Source organism: Musa acuminata, chromosome BXJ3-2 (assembly GCF_036884655.1).
Source record: "Musa acuminata AAA Group cultivar baxijiao chromosome BXJ3-2, Cavendish_Baxijiao_AAA, whole genome shotgun sequence".
Taxonomy (NCBI): Eukaryota; Viridiplantae; Streptophyta; class Magnoliopsida; order Zingiberales; family Musaceae; genus Musa; species Musa acuminata.
In genome coordinates, this window is record NC_088350.1 from 18,945,677 (window position 1) to 18,971,237 (window position 25,561).

At 36.1% G+C, this 25,561-nt stretch overlaps 2 protein-coding genes across 5 annotated transcripts; both read right to left on the reverse strand.

Moving 5' to 3' along the window:
• Window positions 1–989: 989 nt before the first annotated feature.
• LOC103973963 (gamma carbonic anhydrase 1, mitochondrial) lies at window positions 990–9,498 on the reverse strand. The gene is made up of 5 exons (XM_009388668.3): window positions 9,280–9,498; window positions 8,888–9,031; window positions 2,548–2,673; window positions 2,070–2,221; window positions 990–1,431 (listed from the first exon to the last, which is right to left on the reverse strand). The coding sequence occupies exons 1-5, from the start codon at window positions 9,392–9,394 to the stop codon at window positions 1,150–1,152; spliced, it is 819 nt and encodes a 272-aa protein (XP_009386943.2). The 5' UTR covers window positions 9,395–9,498; the 3' UTR covers window positions 990–1,149.
• Window positions 9,499–10,966: 1,468 nt separating this feature from the next.
• LOC103972696 (cysteine proteinase inhibitor 6-like) lies at window positions 10,967–14,336 on the reverse strand. 4 transcript variants are annotated; one of them, XR_010494378.1, is made up of 3 exons: window positions 14,142–14,336; window positions 13,552–13,796; window positions 10,967–11,165 (listed from the first exon to the last, which is right to left on the reverse strand). XR_010494378.1 is itself a non-coding variant. In XM_065139003.1 (3 exons), the coding sequence occupies exons 1-2, from the start codon at window positions 14,241–14,243 to the stop codon at window positions 13,608–13,610; spliced, it is 291 nt and encodes a 96-aa protein (XP_064995075.1). In that variant the 5' UTR covers window positions 14,244–14,336; the 3' UTR covers window positions 10,967–11,165; window positions 13,575–13,607. The 4 variants fall into 4 exon arrangements, 2 of the variants coding, with proteins under 2 accessions (XP_064995075.1, XP_064995074.1); XR_010494377.1 differs by having other exon boundaries at window positions 13,528–13,796; XM_065139003.1 differs by having other exon boundaries at window positions 13,575–13,796.
• Between the last annotated feature and the right edge of the window lie 11,225 nt (window positions 14,337–25,561).

Consider the following 25,561-nt stretch of genomic DNA (forward strand, 5'->3'; position numbering starts at 1 on the left):
GAGAAAGGTAATGCTTTTGTGAGTGTTCATGTTCGATTTCTTCGATGCCTTCTTGCATGGTGACGATATCATCATAATAGTGCTACTGATGTTCCTCCGACCGAGTGTGGCCTTAAGATGTCATTGTTTATCCCAATTGCGACGATAGCCTTTTTAATGAGATCATCGGTCCTCCTTTCCATCTACATTCAACCATTGAGCCCTATCGTCGTCGTCGGGTGCCCTCCACCAACGCTCACGCGCTCTAATAGCGACTGGTCCACCATGACCACTTACACTTGTCAATCATCGGAAATCGAGTTTCATCGTAATCATCGATCCCTCTATGGTGAACCAATGTTTTAATGTATGAAATAATTATTTTATCATTTGGTTTGGTGTCTTGATGATGATGTGACGAGCAACGGATTCTCTTTGAAAACCTCAATATAACGTTTAAAAGTATATGACTACGTTGTTAAAAGAAGAAAAAATCGTTCACGATGTGACATGAGCCAAAGTGCCTTTGATGCCATCAATGACACGTGCCTCTCTTTGATCCGATAAACTTGGAAAGCACACGTAGTTGTTACACTGATAAATATTAAAGTGCTGTTGACTGCAAAGCTGACAAATCACTTTCCAAAAGCTCCATGCGAGCGTCCCCTCTCCAAAAGCGTTTCCCATCTCCCACCTTTGGAAGCTGATAGGATTGACCAAAATATGTCACCCTAATCGCCATAAACACGTTTTCGATCTCCTATGAGCCCAAAACACACATTACTTTGAGGTAGTTGGAAGAAAAATCTCTGCAGAATCTTCGGATAACAGTACACCATCTACATGACCCCTCCCTCTTAACAAATAAATCCATAGACATCAACATTTACCTTCACTGGTTTCTATAACATAGATTGACTAATGGTGACCAGCATTTCACTTTAATCTCTTTATTGAGTTGAACATTCTGTTATAGAATCAGCAAAAGCATGTTTCTCATTCACATCCTCTGGAAGCAATTTAGGATTATAATTAAAAAAGGGACAAAAGATGAACAGAGTACCGAGAGTGCGGTGGTCGACCCTACAGAAGAGCCCAACCTGAAATTATTGGATGGCATAAGAAAACATAAACCACCAAACTTGACTGTCTCAGCCTAATAATCCTATCCTAGTGTGAAGGCTTGGGAGATTTGTCTGGCAAGACGTTGTCAGGAAGAATCAGCTCAGGAGGAACTTCGCGGACCACTCCAAGCATCGAATCATACTCCTCATCCCTGCGAGCAAACTTCTTGCGCAGTACTTTCTCGAACTCGATCTCATCGAAAGACTTGGCATTCTCCACAGCGTGCACCTGAGCCAAGTTGGTATAGTTGGTAGCAGACTGAGAAATAAAAGCCACCTCTTCTTCAGTTAGTTTCCTCAGGAACTTTGCAGGATTTCCTCCCCATACCTGTCACAAAACAGAAGTTTATAAATGAGGTGCAGTCAACTAATAAGTAAATAATCACTCATCTTTGCTTCATCATGGCCCAACCAAGGGCTGTAAATTCATATGTTCCATATCCAGTTGGGAATCAGAAGTGATCAAGTCTGCAATTAGATGACCCCACAGATATTAATGGCCCGATCTGATTCCTTGCTGGAATGGAAATGGATCTGGGACAATCTAATCCAACAATGACCTGATTCTCAACTCATATGTTGTATGATGAAATATTATATGAGCTTCTACCACCACGATCATGCCTCCTCTAATTGCAGCATCTCCCCTCCCTTCCCTTCGGGTGGAAGCACAACCGCTCTCCAACCTCCGACAGTAGAGCGCAATGCTCTCCATCCACTGCAGCCCCAAGTTCAGAAATGGCTGATATTAACTAAAGTAACCATAATGCTCTCCTTTTCTTGTTAGTCTCTCTCCCAGTCTCCTTGTTCGCTCGATTGTCTGGTTGACATTGGTGAGACCATATCGAATTAAAAGAGCTAGTGGCATGGTAATGATTTCAGGTTACTACTATGAGCTTAACTTATTTGAAGTAAGAAAGAAAGAAAAGAAAATAACTAAATAGATAAATAGTCGATTTCGATAACCTCTCCACAAGGGATCCTTGTATTCTGCCTTACAAGTGCTCCAGCAGCAACCATTCCATGCTTTTCCACGACAACTCCATCAAGCAGGACAGCACCCATTCCAACAAATGCTTCATCCTCAACAGTGCATCCATGCAAGACAACACTATGACCTGTAAAGTTCAAACTTTAATGCAATGATGACATTTATAAGAAAATCATATCAAGTATCTTGCAGCTTGAATAAAAAAACTTAACCCAGCAGCAATGTAACAAGTAAAGAATTAAAAAACAATACTTATATCGGAACCAGAACATGCAGGATTCCAGGTGTCTAGATTTTATGGAAAGGATGCAAGGTACTCACATAACATAGCAATTAGTACATGATAAACCAAGAATGAAGTACCTTGACAACAGCCTAATTTTCAGATATATTGTGGAATTCATGCTTAGAAATTAATGTAAAACTGTCAACAACCATGATTACATCACTTGCCTATTGTGACGTTATCTCCAATTATAGTTGGTAGGACCTTCCCACTTAGATTAGATTTTGCCACATGCACCAGGGAATTATCTTGTATGTTTGTGCTAGATCCGACATGGATGCTGTTAACATCACCTGGAAAAATATTAGGGAAAAATGTTAATAACTACAAACACTGTCAGTCAAATAATGTATATACCAGAACCAATGCCCTTTATTACTGTCTTAATGGACCGATATCTGGAGAGCAAATAATCAATGAAAGAAGAGTGATAAATGTCTTCCTAACTGCTATTCAGCAGTAACATAACAACAATAACCAATATAAAATCAATGAATGTAAGTGTCAATCTAAGACCTGAATGACTTTCCACATAACAAGAAGAAAGGAAAATTTTTGTTGGGTTATAAAGAGAGAAGTACACCATAAATTCTCATTTGGAAATTTTGCTACAGTTGCCAAAATATAATCAAGGGGAAATAGAACATTACACACAAAAGGTAGGGATAAAAATGATGGTCTCAACGAAGAACATATCAGTGTACAACATTGAGTTTGTCATGATCTTGATACATCATTAGCAAATTGAACTAAAAGGAAAATCTCATGCATCACAACTAGAATTACAGATCAATATATAACAAGCCCAGGATTCAATGCATATTATACAGAAACTTATTCACAATTTAGCAGATACCTAAAGAGAATTACGGCAAGCATTGACCTCCATAAGTGTCCAGAAGATAATGCAAGGATAGGGAAAATTGCAAGATCAGTTTTACCTTCTAATCTCAACCAAAGATCGATCCTACTGGATTATCATAGGCTCAGAACAATATTCCATTGAACACACGGAGTCGATGAGAGAAAGGAACAATTTCTCCATATAACGGCATGAAAGTATAAGTAGGTGAATTAAACTAAAAAAATATCATAAAGAAGAGCAATTATGTGCGAGATAACAGACACTATAGCTGATGCTACCCAACAAATGGAATCAAATCTATACGTATAATGAGACAATTTTCAAAATTAGCTGATCCTTCATTATTTAAATATATACAGTTGAAGTCTCATATTATTGCATGAATCGTAAATTGATTTTGGAGGTGTTCATATTAGATAGGATTTGAATGATAGAATTCAAGTTACGTGAGATGATTTTGTTTGGACTTATGGCTTTAAATTTGTTTAGACTCAATATAGTTGGTGGGAGTTCTACTCGAGTTAACAGGAATTGTTAATAGATTAACCTTAAGAAGATAAAATTATTAATTTAATTAAGGAACACTTATGAAAAAATTCCCATTCTATTTCCACTCTTTAATATCTTTTACTTGCAATCATTTCCTACATGAATTCGTTTTTCGCTTTCTCAATATACTGTCCACTGTGTGGCATAGATTGCTGCATGTATATAAAGAAGGTTCATTTAAGTGCTGGTGAATGTCTGTCAAGGCATGGCCTGCGTGACCCATTTAGACTTATCTACATGGAGTATAAATGTTTCAGGATTTTCAGTGATTCAAGAACATCTTAAGTACTGTCTAAATTCAAAATAATTGTTTAAAATGTGTTAGTATCTAATAACATTTAACAACAATATACTAGTTAACCTCTGCAGCTTCTAGTATCAAGAGTTTCTCTGTCTCTCATCTTTAAGAACCCCAATCACATTCTAAAGAATATGATTTTGAATCCAATTCGTGATTAGGTATGTCAAATTTATGATGTATAATTCCTTTGCCTTTTTCCTACAAGGATCGTGTATCTTGATGGGCATGAAAATAAAAAGTTAAGCACTTGGACTAATCTTTACTTCTATAGAGATGGATTTACACTGACATTATGAGAAATTACATTTCGAGAAATGATGTTGTATAACCAATGATGGATACCTAGAGGTGGATAATGCCAAAATGCTAAACTAAAATGATCTGAGTAAAGATGATTTTACACCAAACCAGCAAGACAGGTGGCATATACCCAAGTCCCTATCCCTTAGGTCGAGGGTTTGAACCCTTGCTAGGCACCTTATGCACTCCTTATTCTTTGGGATTTTTGGGATTTCAATGTCATTTTAGGTATGGATTGGCTTTCGACATACCAAACCAGCATCGACAGCTTCCGAAAAATTGCAACATTTTCTCCTCCCTATCAATCATCCTTTCAGCTCATTGGAACTAAAGAATTATTCCCTCCTATCATTTTGGCACTATAATGCTAGGAAGCTATTCCTTCAGGGATGTTAGGGATCTTTGGAATTTGTTCCGAGAGAATATTCTAATTGGTGAATGATTAAGGACATACACATTATTAAGGATTTCCTTGATGTATTTCCTGATGAATTGACAGGGTTGCCGCATGATCAAATCAAATTCACTGTCAAACTTCTCCCTGACACAACACCAATTTCGAACCTCCTTATAGACTGGCACCAATTGAGCCGAAGGAACTAAAGAAGCAATTGCAAGAGTTGTTGAACAAGGGATTCATTCGATCCATCGTATCCCCATGGGGTACACATGCTCTCTTTGTGAAGACGAATGATAGGTCAATGTGAATATAAATTGACTATAGGCATCTTTATCAAGTAACAGTATAGGACAAATACACTCTTCTCCACATAAACGATTTATTTGTTCAATTACAAGGCACACGGATTTACTCCAAAACAGATCTCACATCCAGCTATCATCAACTAAAACTCAGAGAAGAGGACACGCAGAAAACTGCCTTTGGAACAAGATATGGCCTAAGAATTTCTCTAATAGAACTCTATCATAAGTTCTACAGTTCCTACCTTTGGAACAATTCACCAAACTTTCTCGAACATAGTAAAGTAGCATTTAGGCTATCAGAAAAGTTGTATCTATGGGGTAATAAAGTCAGCGAAAAAGGCTCTTATCGGTAAGACTTGTCACAAATAAGGACTAGAACTTTCCAATTAACAAATCATAGCAGGGATTCAATCGTTAACTAATCTTAATTTGAATTAACCATAAAAATTTTGGATTATCCTGAAATTGCTGATGTGAATCAACCAACATTACTTAATTTTTTTAAACATCAAAACTAATACTAACTGATACTACATTGAATTTTTTTCATTTATTTTTCATATGAAGCATCTGCACCAATTCAGCTTCGCAGGACCCACTAAAACTTGGCCTAAACAACTGAAACAATGGTTTAAAATACCACCTATACCAGTAAAATTTATCAATTTATCAAGTTGAGAGAAAGTGGACCAATCAATTTCATGCGGTTTGTTCAATATAAGTTATACCACCCAATAAGCTCACCATACTATGTTTACTGGATGGTAAGCAAACCAATACCAAAATCCTTTTTATTTTTGACAGTACTCACAGCTATTTTATTTTTCTTTTTTCTTCTTCTGTCTTTCTCTCAGTGTCTCGTTGGCCTCCTCTTCTTCCTCCATGTCCTCTTCTTCCTCGTCCATCCTCCTCCTTGGGCTCCACCACCCTTCTCTTTCTCACTTTCTCTCTGATGTGGGTGGTACGAAATGGTACCAAGTATACCACGTGTTGGTACATCGTCACGTAGCACTCTTGTATTATTACCAATGGTCCGAATGCTGATTGGTATTTGTATCAAACCGAGTTTTAAATTTTTTTTATCTCAAACAATGTTTAAAATATTGATCCAATGCCAATACCGATCAACGATCAGACGTGAAAGGCTTCAATGGGTGTCAATGCATATTCTAGTCCATTTTCACTCTCCCAATCAACTATGTGGTGAATACCTTCAATCTTTATTGTATTAAGCAACACCATAAATGTCATGTAGCTACATGGCTAATTAACCATAAATCAATGTTTTTAAAAGCGCTAGGCGTCAAAAGGTGCCAAGGTCCCAAAACCTTCGGACAGTGGCAACGGTAGTGGAGTCACCAACGATGGAAGGTGGGGAAGGAGAGAGTGCGGGTGACAAAGAAACCTTCGGACGGTGGCAACGACAGTGGAGAAAGCTGTGGACTATGACAACGGCGATGGAAAAAGCTGTGGACGATGGCAGCAACGATAGAGAAAGCTACCGACGATGACATCAGGGGTGGAGGAAGCTTCAGATGTGTCCATCGGTGGTGAAGGAAGCTGTGGACCTGTCCCTTGGTAGCGAAGTGAACTACACACGAAAGCAATAGCGGCGAAGGGAACTATGCACGAGAGCTACAACGACAGGATCTTCGGACCTGTCTGTCAACGATAGAGGAAGCATTAGACTTGTCCGTCGGCGGTGAAGAGAGCTACACACGGAGGCAGCAACGACAAAGCAGAGGTGCATCGAGGGCAAACTGTGGCGTGGGTTTTACTATGCATGCGTGGGCAAACTGGGGGGTTTGTTTATTGTGCTTAGTTGGTTCAATTGAACCAACTAATGCCTAGTTTAATTGAACTAGTTGACAATTTGGTCAAAATTCAATTGGGCGCTCACCCAAGGTGCTCGACGCCTGGGCTAAGGCGAGTGCCCAATTGGCGCTTCACTGAAGCGTGTCTCTCAACCATTGTGTGAGGCACTCGGACCTCACCACACCTCGCCCGAGTGCCTAGGCGAGCACTCAAGCGTCTTTTAATAACACTACCATAAATTAACTTCCTCCAATCTTTCAAAGGAATTTCATTCCTTCAATTCTTCAAATCTTTCAAGGGAATATCATGAACTAAAAATTACTTTTAAGTTAGGTGATTCACAATAAATAACAAACATAATTTTGTATTTGTATTAGTAGTTTCCCAGTAGGAACTTAAGATCAATCTAATGGAGTGGATAAAGTTTTGTTAATTGCAATTATGAAAGGATACCTCTCATAAAACCCAAAGCATGCTTTTATAGTTCTACCTGAATATGTTTTCCTAAGTATGGATTAAGCAATTGTGTAAATCATCTAGATATTACATGATGAATAATTTCTTTAAGAAACTGTGAATGAGATCAGAATCAAGCAAATTGAGCAATCTAGATCAAAATAACATGGCTTCAAAGAAAAGCATACACTAAAAAATTATAAAATTCAAGAAAAAACAAAAAGTCAATATATACTAAAGATAAATAATATAAACAATAAAAAATACTAAAAATAACTTAGGCTAAGAAGAAATATGAAGATGACAAAACATGTTAGGAATAGAAGAATACAACAAAGAAAAAACTACATGTCAAGTTAGGAGCGAGATATGAAAAAGAGAACAACAAATAAAAGTACAAAAGTATATATATTTCAACATAAAAATACAATAAATTAAAAAATTAAATAAGAAACTTTTTGAAATATCATAATGGAACCACTTCATTTGTAACTAAACCAAAGTAATTTTTGCTTCTTACATAGACAATTTAACCGAAAAAACACATTTTAATTTATATTCAGCTTCTTATTGTATCAGCAGCCATTTTATTTCCTTGAACCCTTCAAAACCTATTCTTCTCCTTTTATTTCTCTTGGGACTTCCAATCACAGATTAATAGAACAGTAAATACCAATTTCATCACTAGAGTAGCTGCCAATCTATAAGCTAGATTTGCCACATTGCGATATTATTTCTGCTTCTCATCCCCACTGGTGCCCAACCTCAAGTCTGAATCGATCAAGATTAATCAGGTTCAAGTGATGCAAGTTAATCACTAATTTTGTACAGAATTGATCATGTCCAATTGCTTACAGCCTGTCCTGGGAAATTGAAACAGCCAAATCCTATTTCTTGAGGATTTCAAATCAACAGTCTAAATCAGTATCTGAAAATCTTTTAAACTATGCCTTGGTCTCCAGCTACACAATAACCACCGAATTAAAGTTCTCCATTTTCCAATTTTATATCCAACCTGCTTAAAGGAATCAAACAGCATCTTTGCTGACAAACGGCTCCCCACATTTTATCAAACCATCACAAGTTAAATGTTGACATATACTGCCACGATATCCACTCTAGGCAGTTCTAGAAAAATCAGAAACAGGAAGGCACAAATATTAATATCATGTGAAAGTAGTAATAGAGTGCTTTACATTAAAGTAAAACTCAAAAGAAAAACATATCATCTAAATTCTTTACAGACATGTACATCACAAGGACAACTTTTGCGAAGTGCCACAATGCATCACATTACTTGGCGATGTAAATTACCTACTTGATACATCAAGCACTAAAACAAGATATGAGTGATACTTTCTACCATATGCCAATATTGATACATCATTCTCAGTTGAGTACCAGCATATCAAGAAAGTCAAATTTGTGAAGAAAAAAATAAAGAAGGGCTTTCGGATAATCATGCTCTGCTAGATGCGTACACGATACCTCACCAATTTGTTTAACATAAACATACCTCGGAGAACACATCCATACCAAATTGATGATCCTTGGCCTACTTGGACATCACCAATAACAGATGCGCCTGGAGCCACAAAGGCACCTTTATGTACATTCGGTACTTTATCAAATATGTTCATGAGTGTGCGATGCCTCGACACTGAAAAACGGTATGAAGAAAGCAGAAATCACAGGTTAAAAAGCCAAAAAACTAACCGAATTGCTTTCTCACACTGATTTTCCTTCAAATTCTGAAAGTTAGTGACGTATGCCGCATCAGTACTCAAGATTCTAGACAGAGAGGGAGCGCATGGAGACCCAGATAATCTATTTCGGATCTAAGCGCACGTTCAGCAGCTAGAATCATCAGATCAAAAGAAGGGGACGGAGGGAAGGGAGGGATCTTACACTGCTCCTGAAAGAGGTAGTTGCCCTGGAGGCGGCAGCCGAGGCGGTCGATGGCCTGGCCGGTCTCCCGGATCCAGAATCCGACGGTGTAGATCGCCCTCCCCAGCGTCCCCATCGATCACACGCCGCGAAGAAGAAAGGCCGGCGAGAGAGCGGAGGAGAGCAGCAACAGCAGCAGTGAGAGGAAAAGAGGGAAACGGAGATGGCGGAGAACGGCTCGTGTATACAGCAGAGTGGAAGTTGGGGTTTCGGTGGATGACGAAATTACTAAATTACCCCGGATCACGGTAAGCCGGTTCGCTAATTACGGATCAGAGTGGACCCGAACCGGCTTATTTAAATGCTCCAAAAAATCTATATTAATCTACAATATGTGTATATAAATAGTTAATATATCTTCCTAAAATATTGTTTAATACGATCATAGAATTTATCATATGCATAACGTTTTGAAACATTTAGAAATATAACAGATTCGATGCCACACTGAATCGGTTGGATTTTGATGAGAATTTAAAATTTTAAGAAATTGTCAATGAGGAAAATTCTGCTCTAATCAAAAGTTGAGATTCTCTTATTGTTTGATATGTAACAATAATTACCGTAGATTTAATTGATATTTAATGTTTATTGGTTTACTTAATAATTTTATCATTTTATTATAGTAACCTTAAATATTTATACTTTTAAAATTTTAGACTATATGGTTATCATTATGATTAATTTAAATGTATTTTAACATATTTTAATTTTTATTAACTAATAGAAAAAAAAAATATTATCTAAATGAATGGGTTGATGGATTAAAAAAAACGAGGCAAAAAGAGGAAAAAGTGTTGGTTGGTGCTTTTATCATACTGCAAAAAGAACAGAAATGTGGAGTAGTTATTCTAAAAAATTTGCCGAATTAACATATTTTTTAAAAATCGTTAAAACAAAAGGTTTAACTGAAAAATATTTTATAACATTAAATATGTAAGATGGTTATGGGCAAAAAAAGCCATATTACACAAGTCTAGTTGACTTTAAATTACTTGATATACAAAATAATAATTAAATTAGTTAAGATCTAAACAGTCACACAAATTATCAAATATCTATCAACTCAAAAATTAGATCCACTATATCATCAATGTCACCATGTAATTCTCCAATTTCATCAGAATTTAAATATCGATTGATCAATGTTTACTAGCAAAGAACATTAAATCATATATAATGCTGATAAACCAGTTTTATACCAGCCAATATATTACAAAATCTATATCAGAGTGATATTTATAATATTATAATCATGTAAACTAGAATTTAAATATTGATTGATTAATGTTTACTAGCAAAGAACATTAGATCATATATAATGCTGAAAAACCAGTATTATACCAGCCTGATATGTTATAAAATCTATATCATAGTGGTGTTTATAATATTTTGCAATAACCAACATTAAGAAAAAACCCATTATTGCTCACTATGAGGAAAGAACAATGAAAAGACAATCCATTTAATGGTGATTGGCATCATACCTTTGGTAATCACCAATATGAAATAATTTATAGATTCCTATGGCTCATGATTAACACATAAATCTTGCAGAAAGTTCCAATGGGCCAAATTGATGCTACTTCAAAAGATGGGGCATTCTTTGTTGGACATCCACTTTTAACACATGGAACAAGGATCAAGATTATTTAAGCACCAAATTTGATATAAATATATATCAAACATACATGAGTTCCAAGAAGGAATTATATAGGTGTATCACAACACCTTAATAAAGCCATTAATCAGGAGTTCCTGTAGTAAAGCTAAAGCTACTATAGTTGCTCCTGAAATTATTGATACACAGGATCTTCAATTCAAACTTGGCAAAAGTCTTCAATCACCTGAAAATAGGAAAAATTATTGTATGCTCAAAAGAGATTTTAACACCATAAAAAGAACCTATTTAAAGCAATAATTATGCAGTTACTGTGAAGTAAAAGAAGTGCAAAGGCCAAAAAGTCAAGATGCAAATCTTCCTTCTTTGCAAACAGAATTTCAACTGGGAGGGCTGAGGATCTATGAGCTGGTGCTCACTGCATGGTTTGCTGCACTTTTAACCAAAGGATCATGAGTTGGCACTGAAGCCATACAGGTTTATGTCAATGAAGCACATAATGAGGCTTGCCGTGACAACATAGACCATTCTACAAGGTATGGCAGAGAAGCAATAAGGCTGGACATGTAACGATTATATACTTGATTCCATGTGCACATGGGCATTGGTCCAAGCTTCAAATTTACTCTATTGTTACCAACCAGTTGTTCCATGGGTGCAATACACACAGCATGTAACATATCCATTTTTCTTCGAAGAGGTCATCTGATGTTGGAGATGTAATAAAACTACAATCTCGCAAATAAGCTACTAGTAACAGGTACAAATGCTCCTATGACATCACATCAAAACATGTGAAGAAAAAGCTGTAACATGAAACAACGACATCGATAAAGCGATGAGTTCCAACAATTTGGGGTCAGCTAAATGGATCTTTTGCTACCTCTGAGATTTATAAAAAGTCATGTCTAGTTAAGTTTAGAGTATTTAAATTTTATTTATAGTTTCTATTAAAGATTTTTTATATGTTCCTTTACCTCGCCTCGTACAAATATTAATCGATTCACTTCTTCTGAATACCGTATTCGGAGGTCTCCTAAGTACATGTACATACTATCAAAAATGATTTTCTCTTACTTTATCCTCTATCAAAGCAATACCTAGTTGCTCACGAATAAAAATATTTTTTTTTCATTTTTCTTAGGAATTTTAACATCCATCTCAATATTCTCATCTCGATAACATAATTTTTTTGTATATCTGATTTCTTAACTGCCCAACACTCAGATCCATAAAATAATGTTAATCTCATAATTGTTTTACAAAAATATTTTTTTAATCTAAAAAATATCTGATGATCATATAAGGAAAATTTTATAACACAATTATAAGACCAATATTATTTTATGGATCTGAGTATTGTACAGTTAAGAAATAAAATATACAAAAAAAATTATGTTCTCCTAGCGCCCCTCTCTATTTAACCATCCTATTTTTACTCTATGAATAATATCTTTATCGATCTCTTCATCTTGCAACTGTAATATGCAAGAACTATTTAAAAAAAAAAAGAGATTGACAACTACTACTATTTTTTTCATACAGCAATTGCAACAGGTAAGGGAACTAGAAAGCTCAATGGGCTTCAATGAAAGATTGTAACACGACATTTATGTCAAGGTAAATAGGATAGTTTAATTGGCTAACCATCAGATTCCTCACATGAATTCTTTGTAATTTTGTTCAAGCATTTAATTGGATTAAAGTTGGGCTGCACAAAGTAAACTGATCATGAAAGAGGCCCACAGTTAAATAAATGAAGATCAAATGAATATTTTCAATAATAAGTTCAAGAACACATCATATACAATCACGTTCTGTTTGTTCTTCTCATTATAAATATCATAATTTTATTTTAAAGAACAAGAGAAAAAAATTTAACAAGTATAACTTGCAGATACAAAACTCAGTCGTACTTTACATTAAGCAGAAAATAGATGACTTTGTGTGGCTATCTGCTGGTAGAGCCAGTATGGCAGTGCAACACATGGAGTGACAAGCCAATGCAGCTATGTGCATTGAGCATGTAATCTATTTACCGGGAAATAAGCTTCTGTCTTTTACTTAACTTAGGAACTGATCTTGGTGTCTGTGTATTGCCAGCATAAGGCATAACATCGTCTGTGAGACTGACATGTATTTTGCATGTACAGTTAGACGAACTATGTTATCACTTCTAATCACTGAATTAACCCAAGCTGATACAATTTCTTTGTTCATGTTTTCCTTATTTGTTCTAGATCTACAATGTCATTCACATTTTCAAGAACAACAAAATCATGCTAACCAGCACTCCTAATGTCGACACAGATTTCAGTGACAAACTGTGGCTAGACAATTAAAATCCTAAATTAGGAGTACAAACTTCACATATATGCCTGTTGCAAGTACTCGGTGGTCTCGCAACATAGTATTGTCTTCTCTACTAATAAATGCCTACTTGCAAAACACACTGTGGTCTCACAACATCAAAGAACCTAATTCACAGAATAAATGTCTTATTGCAAACAACCAGTGGTGTTGCAACAACAAAAATTATCTCCTAGACATAAAAATGCCTGCTTGTGGTCTTGCAAACATCATAATACCTCCTAGACATGATAAATACCAACTTGTAAGCAACATGCGGTCTCACAGCATCGTATTACCACGCCCAAGACCATGATCATTAGGCCGAGTCCGCAGCGTGCCTGAACTCCTGCAGCTCCTTGAAGTTGAGCCATGGCTTGACCCACACTTTGGCCTCGTAGACCTTCTTCGTCCCTGCGTCGACGGCCTCGACGGTCAAGTGGTGCAGGGTCCCTGCAACCACCTGCTCCTTCGCCTTGACCACGCGCACGAACTCCAAGAGAGCATTCTTCATCACCACACAAAGATATTTAAGAAATTTGAATCAACCAACACAATATACATCACAGGAAAACATGTACAAAGAAAGACCGATTACAAGAAACATAATATCAAATTTAGGGTTTTTCGATCACGGGAACAGATTGAAGAGGACTACGAGAATGAAAAAAAAAGGGTCTTTTTTTTAAGAAACGCTGTCAAAAAAAATCCAGAAACCGGATCACGATAGGAAAAAACACAATTTTGGGAATCATACAACACTTATAGAAAAGAAAATTATGATAAAATTACTGTTTTCCAGAAAGAAGTGAAACCATACCAAAAGGGAAAAGGAAAGAAATTTAAAAAAGACCTCTTTCTTGTTATGTTCGTCGACGGCGAAGCGGGCGAGCTGCTCGGTCTCGGCGCTGTTAGCAATCCCTTCCACTTCCTTGATCCCTCCGACGGTCGCCATCGCGATCTGAGATGATGGAGACGCAGAAAAAGCGGCAGTGACAGAGTATGCGAACGAGGGGAGGAGTCGCCACCTTTATAAAAGCGGTCTTTATGGGATTCAGTTTGCTAAGCCTTCTTTATCGTGTCGCTTGTTGACAAGTCGGGTCATGATCCGATCACAGAAGCTTTGCGAGTCGTGAACGTCATTAGACCCGGATCCATGCCAATGATCCGATCACGGAAGCTTGGCGATTCGTGAATGTTAGCTCCGGATCTGATTGATTATATAACTTGGATTGAAGTGGATGTCTAATGATCCGTTTGCAATTTCGGATCAAATTCACATTGCCACACCGTGAGTTATTGTTTATTATGAATATAATAGGTTAAAAATTTCTTTAAATTAAAATACCATTTGATTGTTGGATTTTTCTTTAATAAATATCACCTAATATCTTAAGTAATATTTACAATGCATGTTTATCTACAAGATATACACATTTATATTTTTTTTCACAAAATGGATCATAAGTGTTCTAGAATTTTTTATAAAAATTCTAAAATACTGGGGAAAAGAATCTTCTAGAACTATAATTTTTAGATAATAATATAAATATTTTGGATCTAAGTAGAAAACTATGATCCAATTTGAACCATGCCAAAAACTATAGATACATATATTTGTTAGGAAGAGCACTAAGAGGAGGGGGTGAATTAGTGTAACGAAAAACTTTTCGTCGGTTAAAAGGACTTTCGTACGAAAACCGTTTCGGAAAGAACTTTAACCTGATAGCAAACAGAAGTATAGATAATGTAAAGCAATGGAGGCTGTTTTCAATTAAGATAAATAGCATAATGTAAATGCAAACCGAGATTTAGAGTTGTTCGGTCAATCTTGACCTACATCCATTTTTGGCTTCCTCCTCCGATGAGGTCACCGACATCCACTATAGGCCTTCCTTAAATAAGCGAAGGCCAACCACCATTTTACAACTTTTCTCCTTTTGACGGGCTTAGGAGATAACCCTTATAGATTTTCACTCCTCTCTTGAATGGTCAACACTTAGAAAGAAAGAGGGAGAAGAACTTCTAGCCTTTTACAACACTTTTAAGCTCTCAAATATTCAGAATAAAAGTAAGCTTTTGGTGCCCCTTTCATGCAGAAAGGGTAGGGTTTTTATAGGCCCCAATCAGTTTGAAATTGGAGCTCAAAAGTATCATCTCTTAGATTTCCAAGGTCCTGACGGTATCATCGTCATAACTGGGCGGTACTACAGCCTGGCATCTGACATTGGGCGGTACCACCGTATGACAGAGCTCAGAGACTGAGCTCTAGCGGTACCATCGCTTGACTAGGGTAGTACCACCGCTTGGCAGAGCTCGAAGATCGAGCTTTGATGGTACCATTGCCTGACTAGGGCGGTACCACCTCCTAGAAATCCTGGGAGACCGAGTCTCCTAGGCGGTGCCACCGTCGACCAGGAATTCTAAGTCCGAATGGGCTTATCCATTCGGCCCAATTTAGGTCTGTCAAGGGCCCAATTGGCCCCAGATTAAGTTAATGGGATCACCTCCCAATCCCAACTTAATCTTCATGCTAACTATGACAAGTAAGACGCTAATACTACAAAACATATTCCGGTGCATCAATCGCTTCTTCTGGCGAGCTTCCGGCGAACTTCCGGTGAACATCTGACGAACCCTCGGTGATGCTCTAGCAGACTCCCAATAAACTCCTAGACTTGCGACGATCCTCTTAGCGAGTTTCGACGAGCTTCTTTGGCAAACTCTTGGACTTCTCGAATTATTTCCACAGAACCTCCGACGATCGTCCGGACTTCCGATGAACTCTCGAACCCCCAACGTGATCTTGGTCTTGACTCCAGTTCAACACCTGCTGCATGTCTTACTGCTATCGTAGTTAATCCTGCATATTTATCTCAACATATAGATTAGATAAACAAACAACAATTGACTTCATCATCAAAGTCTGAGATTCAAAAATCTCCCCCTTTTGTATGATGACAATCAATTGATGACGGAGTTAACCTTAACTCCCCCTATCTATATGTCATACTTGAGATAAGTGATTCTTGAATTCAAAGCCTTTGAATTCAAGAGACATATTGATAAGTTAAGTTCATTTAAACTTATCAATACTCTCATCATGATTCCTATCATGATATATCTCTCTGAAAATGATGTCAAGGCTTGACATCCATTTTCAAGTCTTATATTTCAAATATGAAGGATTGCAATCGTAGCAATTCATCACATAGTAAGATATCAACATTGTAAAATTGCAATGTAAGCTCTTGATATGTTAACATAATGCAAATATGGCAATCATAGTAATTCATTATATGGCAAGATATCAATGTTGTAAAATTACAAATTGAGCTCTAGATATCTTAACATAATGCAAATATGGCAAGTGTATAACAATTCATTCTATCATCAATTTATCATATATTTCTCTCCCTTTGTCATCATAAAAAAGGAGAACGATTCAAGTGTATTTCAAGCATAATAATAAGTGTGGTAAAGATTCAAGTCATTTTTCAACAATAAGTGATAAGATACTATTCATACAAAATTTTCAAGTAAACATGACATGGAGATAGCTTTCATTACTTCTTCCTTTTTTATTTATCATTAACATTTTGCATGAAGGAGAAAAGCCATTGTGAAGTTAAAAACATTACTTCTAACTTTAAATGAAGTTAAAAACGATGAGAGATTAAATCATACTTCATTTTTACAAGGATCAAAATATACATGTGAATTAAATCCTTGTAAGTCTTTATCTCAAAAGGAAATCTTCCTTCATCAAGAAGGAATTCATATGAAAGAATCATTTTATCAAATTCATTTCTCGATTAAAAATCATTTTTCATAAGGTAAATCCATGAGAGATGCATTTCCATATGTCAAAAATCATAGAGCATTGATATGAAATAAACTTGATACATTGATATAAAATCATTTAGGCTTATGAAAGCTCCATTAAGTCCCAAAGAGAAATACAAAATCATGTATTGTTAGGATCAAGAAAGTTCAAAAATAAAATTTAACAAATTCATGCATTCGGACAAAGTTTTGCCGTAGCTTTTCAAATACAATCATGAAGGTAAAACATGCTTATCATCATGAAAATTTTTGCATCAAGATACATAATTTCCAACATGTTATTGAAGCATATAGTCATACAAAATTCGTATCATAAGATTTTCAACATTAGAAACTTGATCATAGAATCAAGAAAGTCCGAAAACGAAATTTAACAAATTCATACGTTCAGACAAATCAACATTCCTAATTCTCTTCTAATGAAATCAAATTATTTTTCACTTAAAGGCTTTATGAAAATATTAGCTAATTGATGTTTAGTATCAATGAACTCTATAATTACATAATGATTAGTGACATAATCTCGTATAAAGTGATGTTTAATATAAATATATTTTTTTCTTGAATGTTGAATATGATTCTTTGTTAAACATATTACACTTGTATTATCACATTTAATGGGAATATTTTTAAGATGAACTTTATAATCTTCTAAGGTGTTTTTCATCCACACAACTTATATACAACATGCACTGGTTGCAATATACTCAACTTCGGTTATTGATAGTGCAACCGAGTTTTGTTTCTTAGATGACCAGGAAATAAGGGCATGTCCTAAAAATTGACATGTTTCTGATGTGTTTTTTCTATCTAGTCTACACCTAGTAAAATCCGCATCAACATAAGTAATTAACTCAAAATTCTCGGATTTTAGATACCATAATCCTAGATTTATGGTTCCTTTAGGATATCTAGGTATTCTTTTAACTGTTTTGAAATGAGATATCTTAGGGTTAGATTAAAACCTAGCACAAAGTCCTACACTGAACATAATATCCGGTCTAATTGTAGTGATGTAAAGTAAACTTCCTATCATACCCCTATAAGTTTTTTGATCAAAACTTTCTCCACTTTCATCAATTTCTAACTTAGTGGAGGTGCTCATAGGAGTGTTGATAGCTTTTGAGCTATCCATATTAAATCTTTTTGGCAAATCTAAAGCGTATTTAGTTTGACTAATAAAGATGTCATTACTTAGTTGCTTAATTTGTAAGCCTAAAAAGAAGGTTAATTCTCCCATCAAACTCATTTCAAATTCAAAGCTCATAGTTTTAGCAAAAGATTCGCAAAGAGATTCGTTTGTAGAACCGAAGATAATACCATCAACATAAATCTGAACAATGAGAAAATTATTTTTAAAATTTTTGATAAACAATGTAGTATCGACCTTGCCTTTAGAGAAATTATTTTCAATAAGAAAAGAGCTAAGTCTCTCATACCAAGCCCCTGGGGCTTGTTTTAAACCATAGAGAGCTTTAGCTAATTTAAACACATGATTAGGGAGACTATTATTTTCAAATCCGGGAGGTTGTTCATCATAAACTTCTTCAGAAATAAAGCCATTAAGAAAAGCACTTTTAACATCCATTTGAAACAACTTAAAATTATTACTACTAGCATAGGCAAGAAGCATCTTTATGGCTTCTAATCGAGTTACAGGAGCGAAGGTTTCTTCATAATCGATACCTTATTCTTGATTGAAACCTTTGGCCACTAATCTAGCCTTGTTTCTAACCATGATACCAGATTCATCTTGCTTGTTTCTAAAGACCCATTTAGTACCAATAACTAAATTGTCATTTGGCCTAGGAACAAGCTTCCACACCTCATTTCTCTCAAATTGATTTAACTCATCTTGTATTGCGATAATCAATGAATCATTTTTCATGGCTTCATCAATATATTTAGGTTCAATTTGGGAGAGAAAAACGACGTTGGCACAAAAGTTTTTAAGAGAAGAACGTGTTTGAACCGCCTTAGATGTGTCTCCTAGGATTAGCTCCTTAGGATGAGCATTTACATACTTCCAATCCTTGGGTAAGGATGTTTCGGAAGTGGATGCATCTAAGTTGCTAGTTGGAGAAGGTGTTTCATTTAAATTTAAAGAATCAAAATTAACATCATCATCAAAATCGTTATTCTTGATTTCGGAAATCTCATTGAAAACAACATGAATGTATTCTTCTATAATTAAAGTTCTTTTATTGAAGATACGAAATGCTTTAGAAATCGAAGAATAACTAAGAAAAATTCCTTCATCGGATTCAGCATCAAATTTTCCTAAGACATCTTTTTCATTCAAGATAAAATACTTACACCCAAAAACTTTAAAATATAAAACATTGGGTTTTCTATTGTTCCACAACTCATAAGGAGTTTTGGTGAGTAAGGGTCTTACTAAAATTCTATTCATAACATAGCATGCCATGTTTACAACTTCGACCCAAAAATATTTGGGTAGACTATGTTCATTAAACATGTTCTTGTCATTTCTTATAAATTTCTATTCTTTCTTTCAACTACTCCATTTTGTTGAGGATTTCATAGAGTAGAGAAGTTGTGATTGTATCTATTAGACTCACAAAATTCTTAAAAATTACGGTTTTGAAATTCATGACCGTGATCACTTCGAATTGATGAGATTATAGAACCCTTTCATTTTGAACAAGTTTACAAAACTTAGTGAAATATCTAAAGAATTCATTTTTGTTTCTTAAGAAATAAGTCCATGTATATCCATTATAATCATCTACAATAATAAAAGCGTATTTGCTACCTCTTAGGCTTGATATAGAGATTGGTCCGAATAAGTCCATATGGATCAATTGCAAGGGTCTAGAGGTGCTTATTTGATTCTTAGATTTGAAGCTACCCTTTATTTGTTTTCCTAATTAACTAACATCACACACATTATCTTTGATGAACTTGATATGAGGAATTCCTCTTACAAGTTCGTTGGATGAAATTTTGATAATTAGTTTCATGCTAGCATGACTTAATATCCTATGCTAAAGCCAAGCATTGTCATTCAAAACCAAGAAACATATTTTATTACAAAGATCATTGATATCAATGGTATATACGTTATTTTGTTTTAATACAATCATAGATGTGTTTTTATATGGTTTTTCAATGATACAAGCATTAGATTCGAATTTGACAATATATCCTTTATCACACAATTGACTAATGCTCAAGAGGTTATGTTTTAAATCATCAACTAACAAAACATCTTCAATAAAAAAGTTGGATTTGTTACCTATGGTTCCTTTGCCAATGATTTTACCCTTGTTGTTGTCTCCGAAGGTGACATAACCTTCATCTATGCTAGTGAGCTTAGAGAATTGAGATAGATCTCCGGTCATATGCTTTGAGCATCCACTATCAAGGTACCATCTCTTGCTCCTAGCTTATGGTGATATATGTTTCTACAAAAAAGGATAATTTTTAGGTACCCATTTAATCTTGGGTGCCTCAAAAACCAATCTAAATTGTTTATCATGTTGCATGGAGTTCTTTATGGTTCCTTTTAGAACCCAAATTAATTTATTAGAACTAATCTTCTTGAATGGACAATGATAAGTTCTATATCTATGTTTGCAACAAAAGTTACATTTGTTTTGGTGTGAAACATTCAAGATAGGGCCTTTAATGAAAGTGGTTGGATTTTGGTGAGAGCTTCTCACAAATCCGATTCTACTTCTTTTAGGAACGTGACTCTTATTGGTAAGAATCATGTTCAAGGACTTGCTACCAACCTCGAATTTCTTCAAGGTGTCCTTGAGTAGCAAGTTCTCCTTTTGGAGAATTTCTAAATTATGGCATTTCGTACAAGGATCTAAACTATCATTATGTTTAATTTTTAATTTATCAAAATTACTAACAAGAATATCATGCTCCTTTTTTAATAATTTATATTTTCTACTAATTATTTTGTATTCATTAAATAAATCATGGAAAGCATTTAACAATTCATCAAAAGATAAATCTGCATCAATTAAATTTGATACCTCCTCTCCAATGGTCATAAGTGCATAATGAGCAACTTGCTCGATGTTGGACTCCTCTTCTTCGGATGCGCTTGAGTCATTCCACGTTGCTTTGAGTGCCTTCTTCTTTGGTGTTCTCTTCTTGGCTTAGAGACAATCACTTTTATAGTGTCCCGGCTTCTTGCATTCGTAGCAAATAACTTGGTCCCTTTTGGGTTCAAATTTATTTTTAGTGTCATTTTTAAATTTGTTTCTTTTAATGAATTTTTTAATTTTCCTTATTAGAAGTGTCAAGTCATCGTCAAAGTCCTCATCACTTGAGTTTTCTCTCAAGTGGTCTTCTTGAGTTATAAGTGTTATATCCTTCCTGTTCTTTGGAAGGATGTCCTCATGCTATTCATGAGTTTTGCAAGTCATTTCGTAGGTCATTAATGACCCGATTAATTCTTCAAGAGAGAAGTTGTTTAAATCTTTAGCCTCTTGAATATCAGTGACTTTAGGGTCCCAACTCTTTGGAAGGGTTCTTAGAATTTTATTAACGAGCTCGAAATCCGAAAAACTTTTATCGAGTCCTTTTAGACCATTAACAACATCCATAAAATAGGTGTATATATCACATATGGTCTCACTCAGTTTCATACGAAAAAGTTAATAAGAATGTACTAAAAGATTGATTTTTGACTCTTTCACTCTACTCGTGCCTTCGTGAGTCACTTCAAGTGTATACCAAATGTCAAATGAAGTTTCATAAATCGAAATACGATTGAACTCATTTTTATTAAGTGCACAAAATAAGGCATTCATAGCCTTTGCATTAAGAGCGAAAGTCTTCTTCTCCAATTCATTCCAATCGATCGATTACTAGAAGAGAAGACTTTGAAAATCCATTTTCAACAATATTCTAAAGTTCAAAATCCATGGAAATAAGGAAGATCCTTATTCGTTTCTTTCAATAGGTGTAATCCGTCCCATTGAACATGGGTGGATGTATAATAGAGTGACCCTCTTGGTTTCTGGCATATGCCATCTCTCTTGAGTTTTAATCCAATTGAAAGTGAACCTGCTCTGATACCAATTGTTAGGATCAAGAGCACTAAGAGAGGGGGGGGGGGGTTTGAATTAGTGCAGAGGAAAACTTTTCGTCGGTTAAAAATACTTTCATACGAATACCATTTTAAAAAGAACTTTAACTTGAGAGCAAACAAAAGTATAGATAATGTAAAGCAATGGAGGTAGTTTGCAGTTAAGACAAAGAGCAGAATGTAAATGCAAACCGAGATTTAGAGTTGTTCGGTCAATCTTGACCTATATCCACTTTTGGCTTCCTCTTCCGACGAGGTCATCGACGTCCACTAGAGGCCTTCCTTCAATAGGCGAAGGCCAATCACCCTTTTATAGCTTTTCTCCTTTTGACGGGCTTAGGAGACAACCCTTACAGATTTTCACTCCTCTCTTGAATGATCAACATTTAGAAAGAAAGAGGGAGAAGAACTTCTAGCCTTTTACAACACTTTTAAGCTCTCAAATACTTAGAATAAAAGCAAGCTTTCGGTACCCCTTTTATGCAAAAAGGGTGGTGTTTATATAGGCCTCAATCAGTTTGAAATTGGAGCTCAAAAGTGTTATCTCCCAGATTTCCGGGGTCCTGGCGGTACCACCGCCATAACTGGGCGGTACTATCGCCTAACATCTGACACTGGGTGGTACTACCGCTTAGTCTAGGCGGTACCACTACTTGGAAGAGCTCGGAGACCTAGCTCTGGCGGTACCACCGCCTGACTAGGGCAGTACCACCGCTTGGCAGAGCTCGGAGACCGAGCTCTAGCGGTACCACCACCTGGCAAAGCTCGGAGACCGAGCTCTGGCGGTACCACCGCCCAGAACTCCTGGGAGATCGAGTCTCCTAGGCAATGCCACCGTCGGGCCTAGCGGTGCCACTACTGGCTAGGAATTCTGGGTTTGAATGGGCTGATCCATTCGACCCAATTTGGGTCTATCGAGGGCCCAGTTGGCTCCAGATTAAGTTAATGGGATCACCTCCCAATTCTAACTTAATCTTTATGCTAACTACGACAAGTAAGACATTAATATTGCAAAATATGTTCCATTACGTCAATTGCTTCTTCCGGCGAGCTTCCGGCAAACTTCCGGTGAACCCTCGGCGATGCTCTGGCGGACTCCCGGCAAACTCCTGAACTTGCGACGATCCTCTTGGCGAGTTCCGACGAGCTTCTTTGGCAAGCTCCTGGACTTCTCGGATTGTTCCCGCAAAACCTCCGACGACCATTCAGACTTCCAACAAACTCTTGAACCCCCAACGTGATCTTGGTCTGGACTCCGGCTCAACACCTGCTGCATGTCTTACCGTCATCATAGTTAATCCTGCACACTTATCTCAACATATAAAGTAGATAAACAAACAACAATTGACTTTATCATCAAAATCCGAGATTCAACAATATTTACATTAATTTTAATTATTTCACTTGTTTAAAATATTATATTTTGTTTTCCATCATAGTTAAAAGATTATTCTAATTAATTAAATATAATTACATTTATTTGGTAATACATAACCACATAGGCTTTGACATAAAACCTCTTAATACCTAATTGTGATACTTAATGAAATTAATAAAACAAGAAATCTTTCTTTATATCTCTATTTATTCTCCTTCAACATTAAAAGGAGTTTCCTCCACAAAGTTATATCTCTTATTTCCCTATTTTCCCTAAGGCAAAGAAAAGAAGAAACATATGAGGAGATAATTCTGTGTTCTTTATTATTTGGTGTGGATGAGCATATACCTTTTCTTCTAAGAGCGGATATTGGGTCAAGGATATCGGAGTTGCGGAGGTCAATTGGCCGATTGAGCAATAGGTCGTAAGAGAGGACGATATATCGAAGAATCGGACGAAGCATCGATGGACCAATGACATGTTGGACAATATGATTTATGCTTAGTAATAATTATCTAGATCGAAGTATGTTTTTATGTGTGCAGGATTAACTACGATAGTAAGATATAAAGTAAAATGAAGTTTCGGAGTCAAGAACACGATTTCGTTGGGAGTTCGAGAGTTTGTCAGAAGTCCAGACTTTTATCGGAAGCTCTGTCTGAACTGACCGAGAAGTCCAAGACCTTGCCAATGTCTTAGTTTTCATAGTTAGTACGTAATTAGAATTGAATTGGGCCAACCCAATTATGGGCCAGTTGGGCCCATGTAAGGACTATGTTAAGCCCAATGAAAGGTCCAAATAGTGATCCAAAAGATGACACAGTCATGGCACAGTCTTCGAGACTGTGTCATGCGGTGGTATTGCCAGTTTGGGCAGTGGTATCGCCCCTGGTAGGGTGTTAGGCGGTGGTACCGCCCAGTGGTAGGGTGCTAGGCGATGGTACTACCCCTATCAGGCGGTGGTACCGCTCGTACCCAGGAAACCCAGGATGGGATATTTTTAGGCAATAAGTTTGAATCAACTTGAGGCCTATAAATATCTCTCTCATCCCTGGTTAATAAACACAAGCATAGAGAATTTAAAGTAGAAAAACACTGTAGAAATCTCTTGTGACAATCCTCTTCTCGTCTAAGTGTTAGAATAGTTTGAGAGAGGAGTGAGTGCTTGTAAAAGTTGACTCTTAAACTTATGAAAAGGAGAAAAGGGGTGTAAGAAGGAGGTTGATCTTTACCTATTAAAGGAAGATCGATAGTGGATGCTGGTGGTCTCGACGGAAGAGGAATCGACGAAGTGGATGTAGGTCACGACGATCAAACCACTCTAAAATCTTGTTTGCATTTATATTTGTGCAATTTATCTTTATTGCAAACCTCCTTATTTGTTTTACTACGCCTACACTTGCATATGCTTTCAAGTTTCTGAAATCGGTTTTCAATATACAAAAGAATTTTTCAGAATTGACGTAAGTTTTACCACTGCACTAATTCACCCCCTCTTAGTATCGACCCCTTTCCTAACAATTGGTATCAAAGCCTCGTTTTCTCATTTGGTTTAACACCCAACGAGAAATGACTCTTTTCGGCTTTCAGGAGGGTCACTCTCTTATTCGTCCTCTCTTGTTCAGTGGGACGGACTATATTTATTAAAAAACTCGAATGAGAGTTTTCTTGCTTTCATTGAATCTTGATTTATAACATATAGTCGAATCCGATTTTTAAATATCTTCTCTTCCAGTGAACCATTGGAATAATTTGGAGAAGAAGACTTTTTCTCTAAAGGCACAAGATATGAATGCCTTATTTTGCACCTTAGACAAAAAGAAATTTAATCGGGTTTCTACATGTGAAACGACATTCGATATATGACATACTCTTGAAATCATACATGAAGGCACAAGTAGTGTTAAAGATTCTAAAGTTATTTTTGTAATGCATAATTTTGAACTATTTCATATGAAACCAAGTGAAACCATTGGAG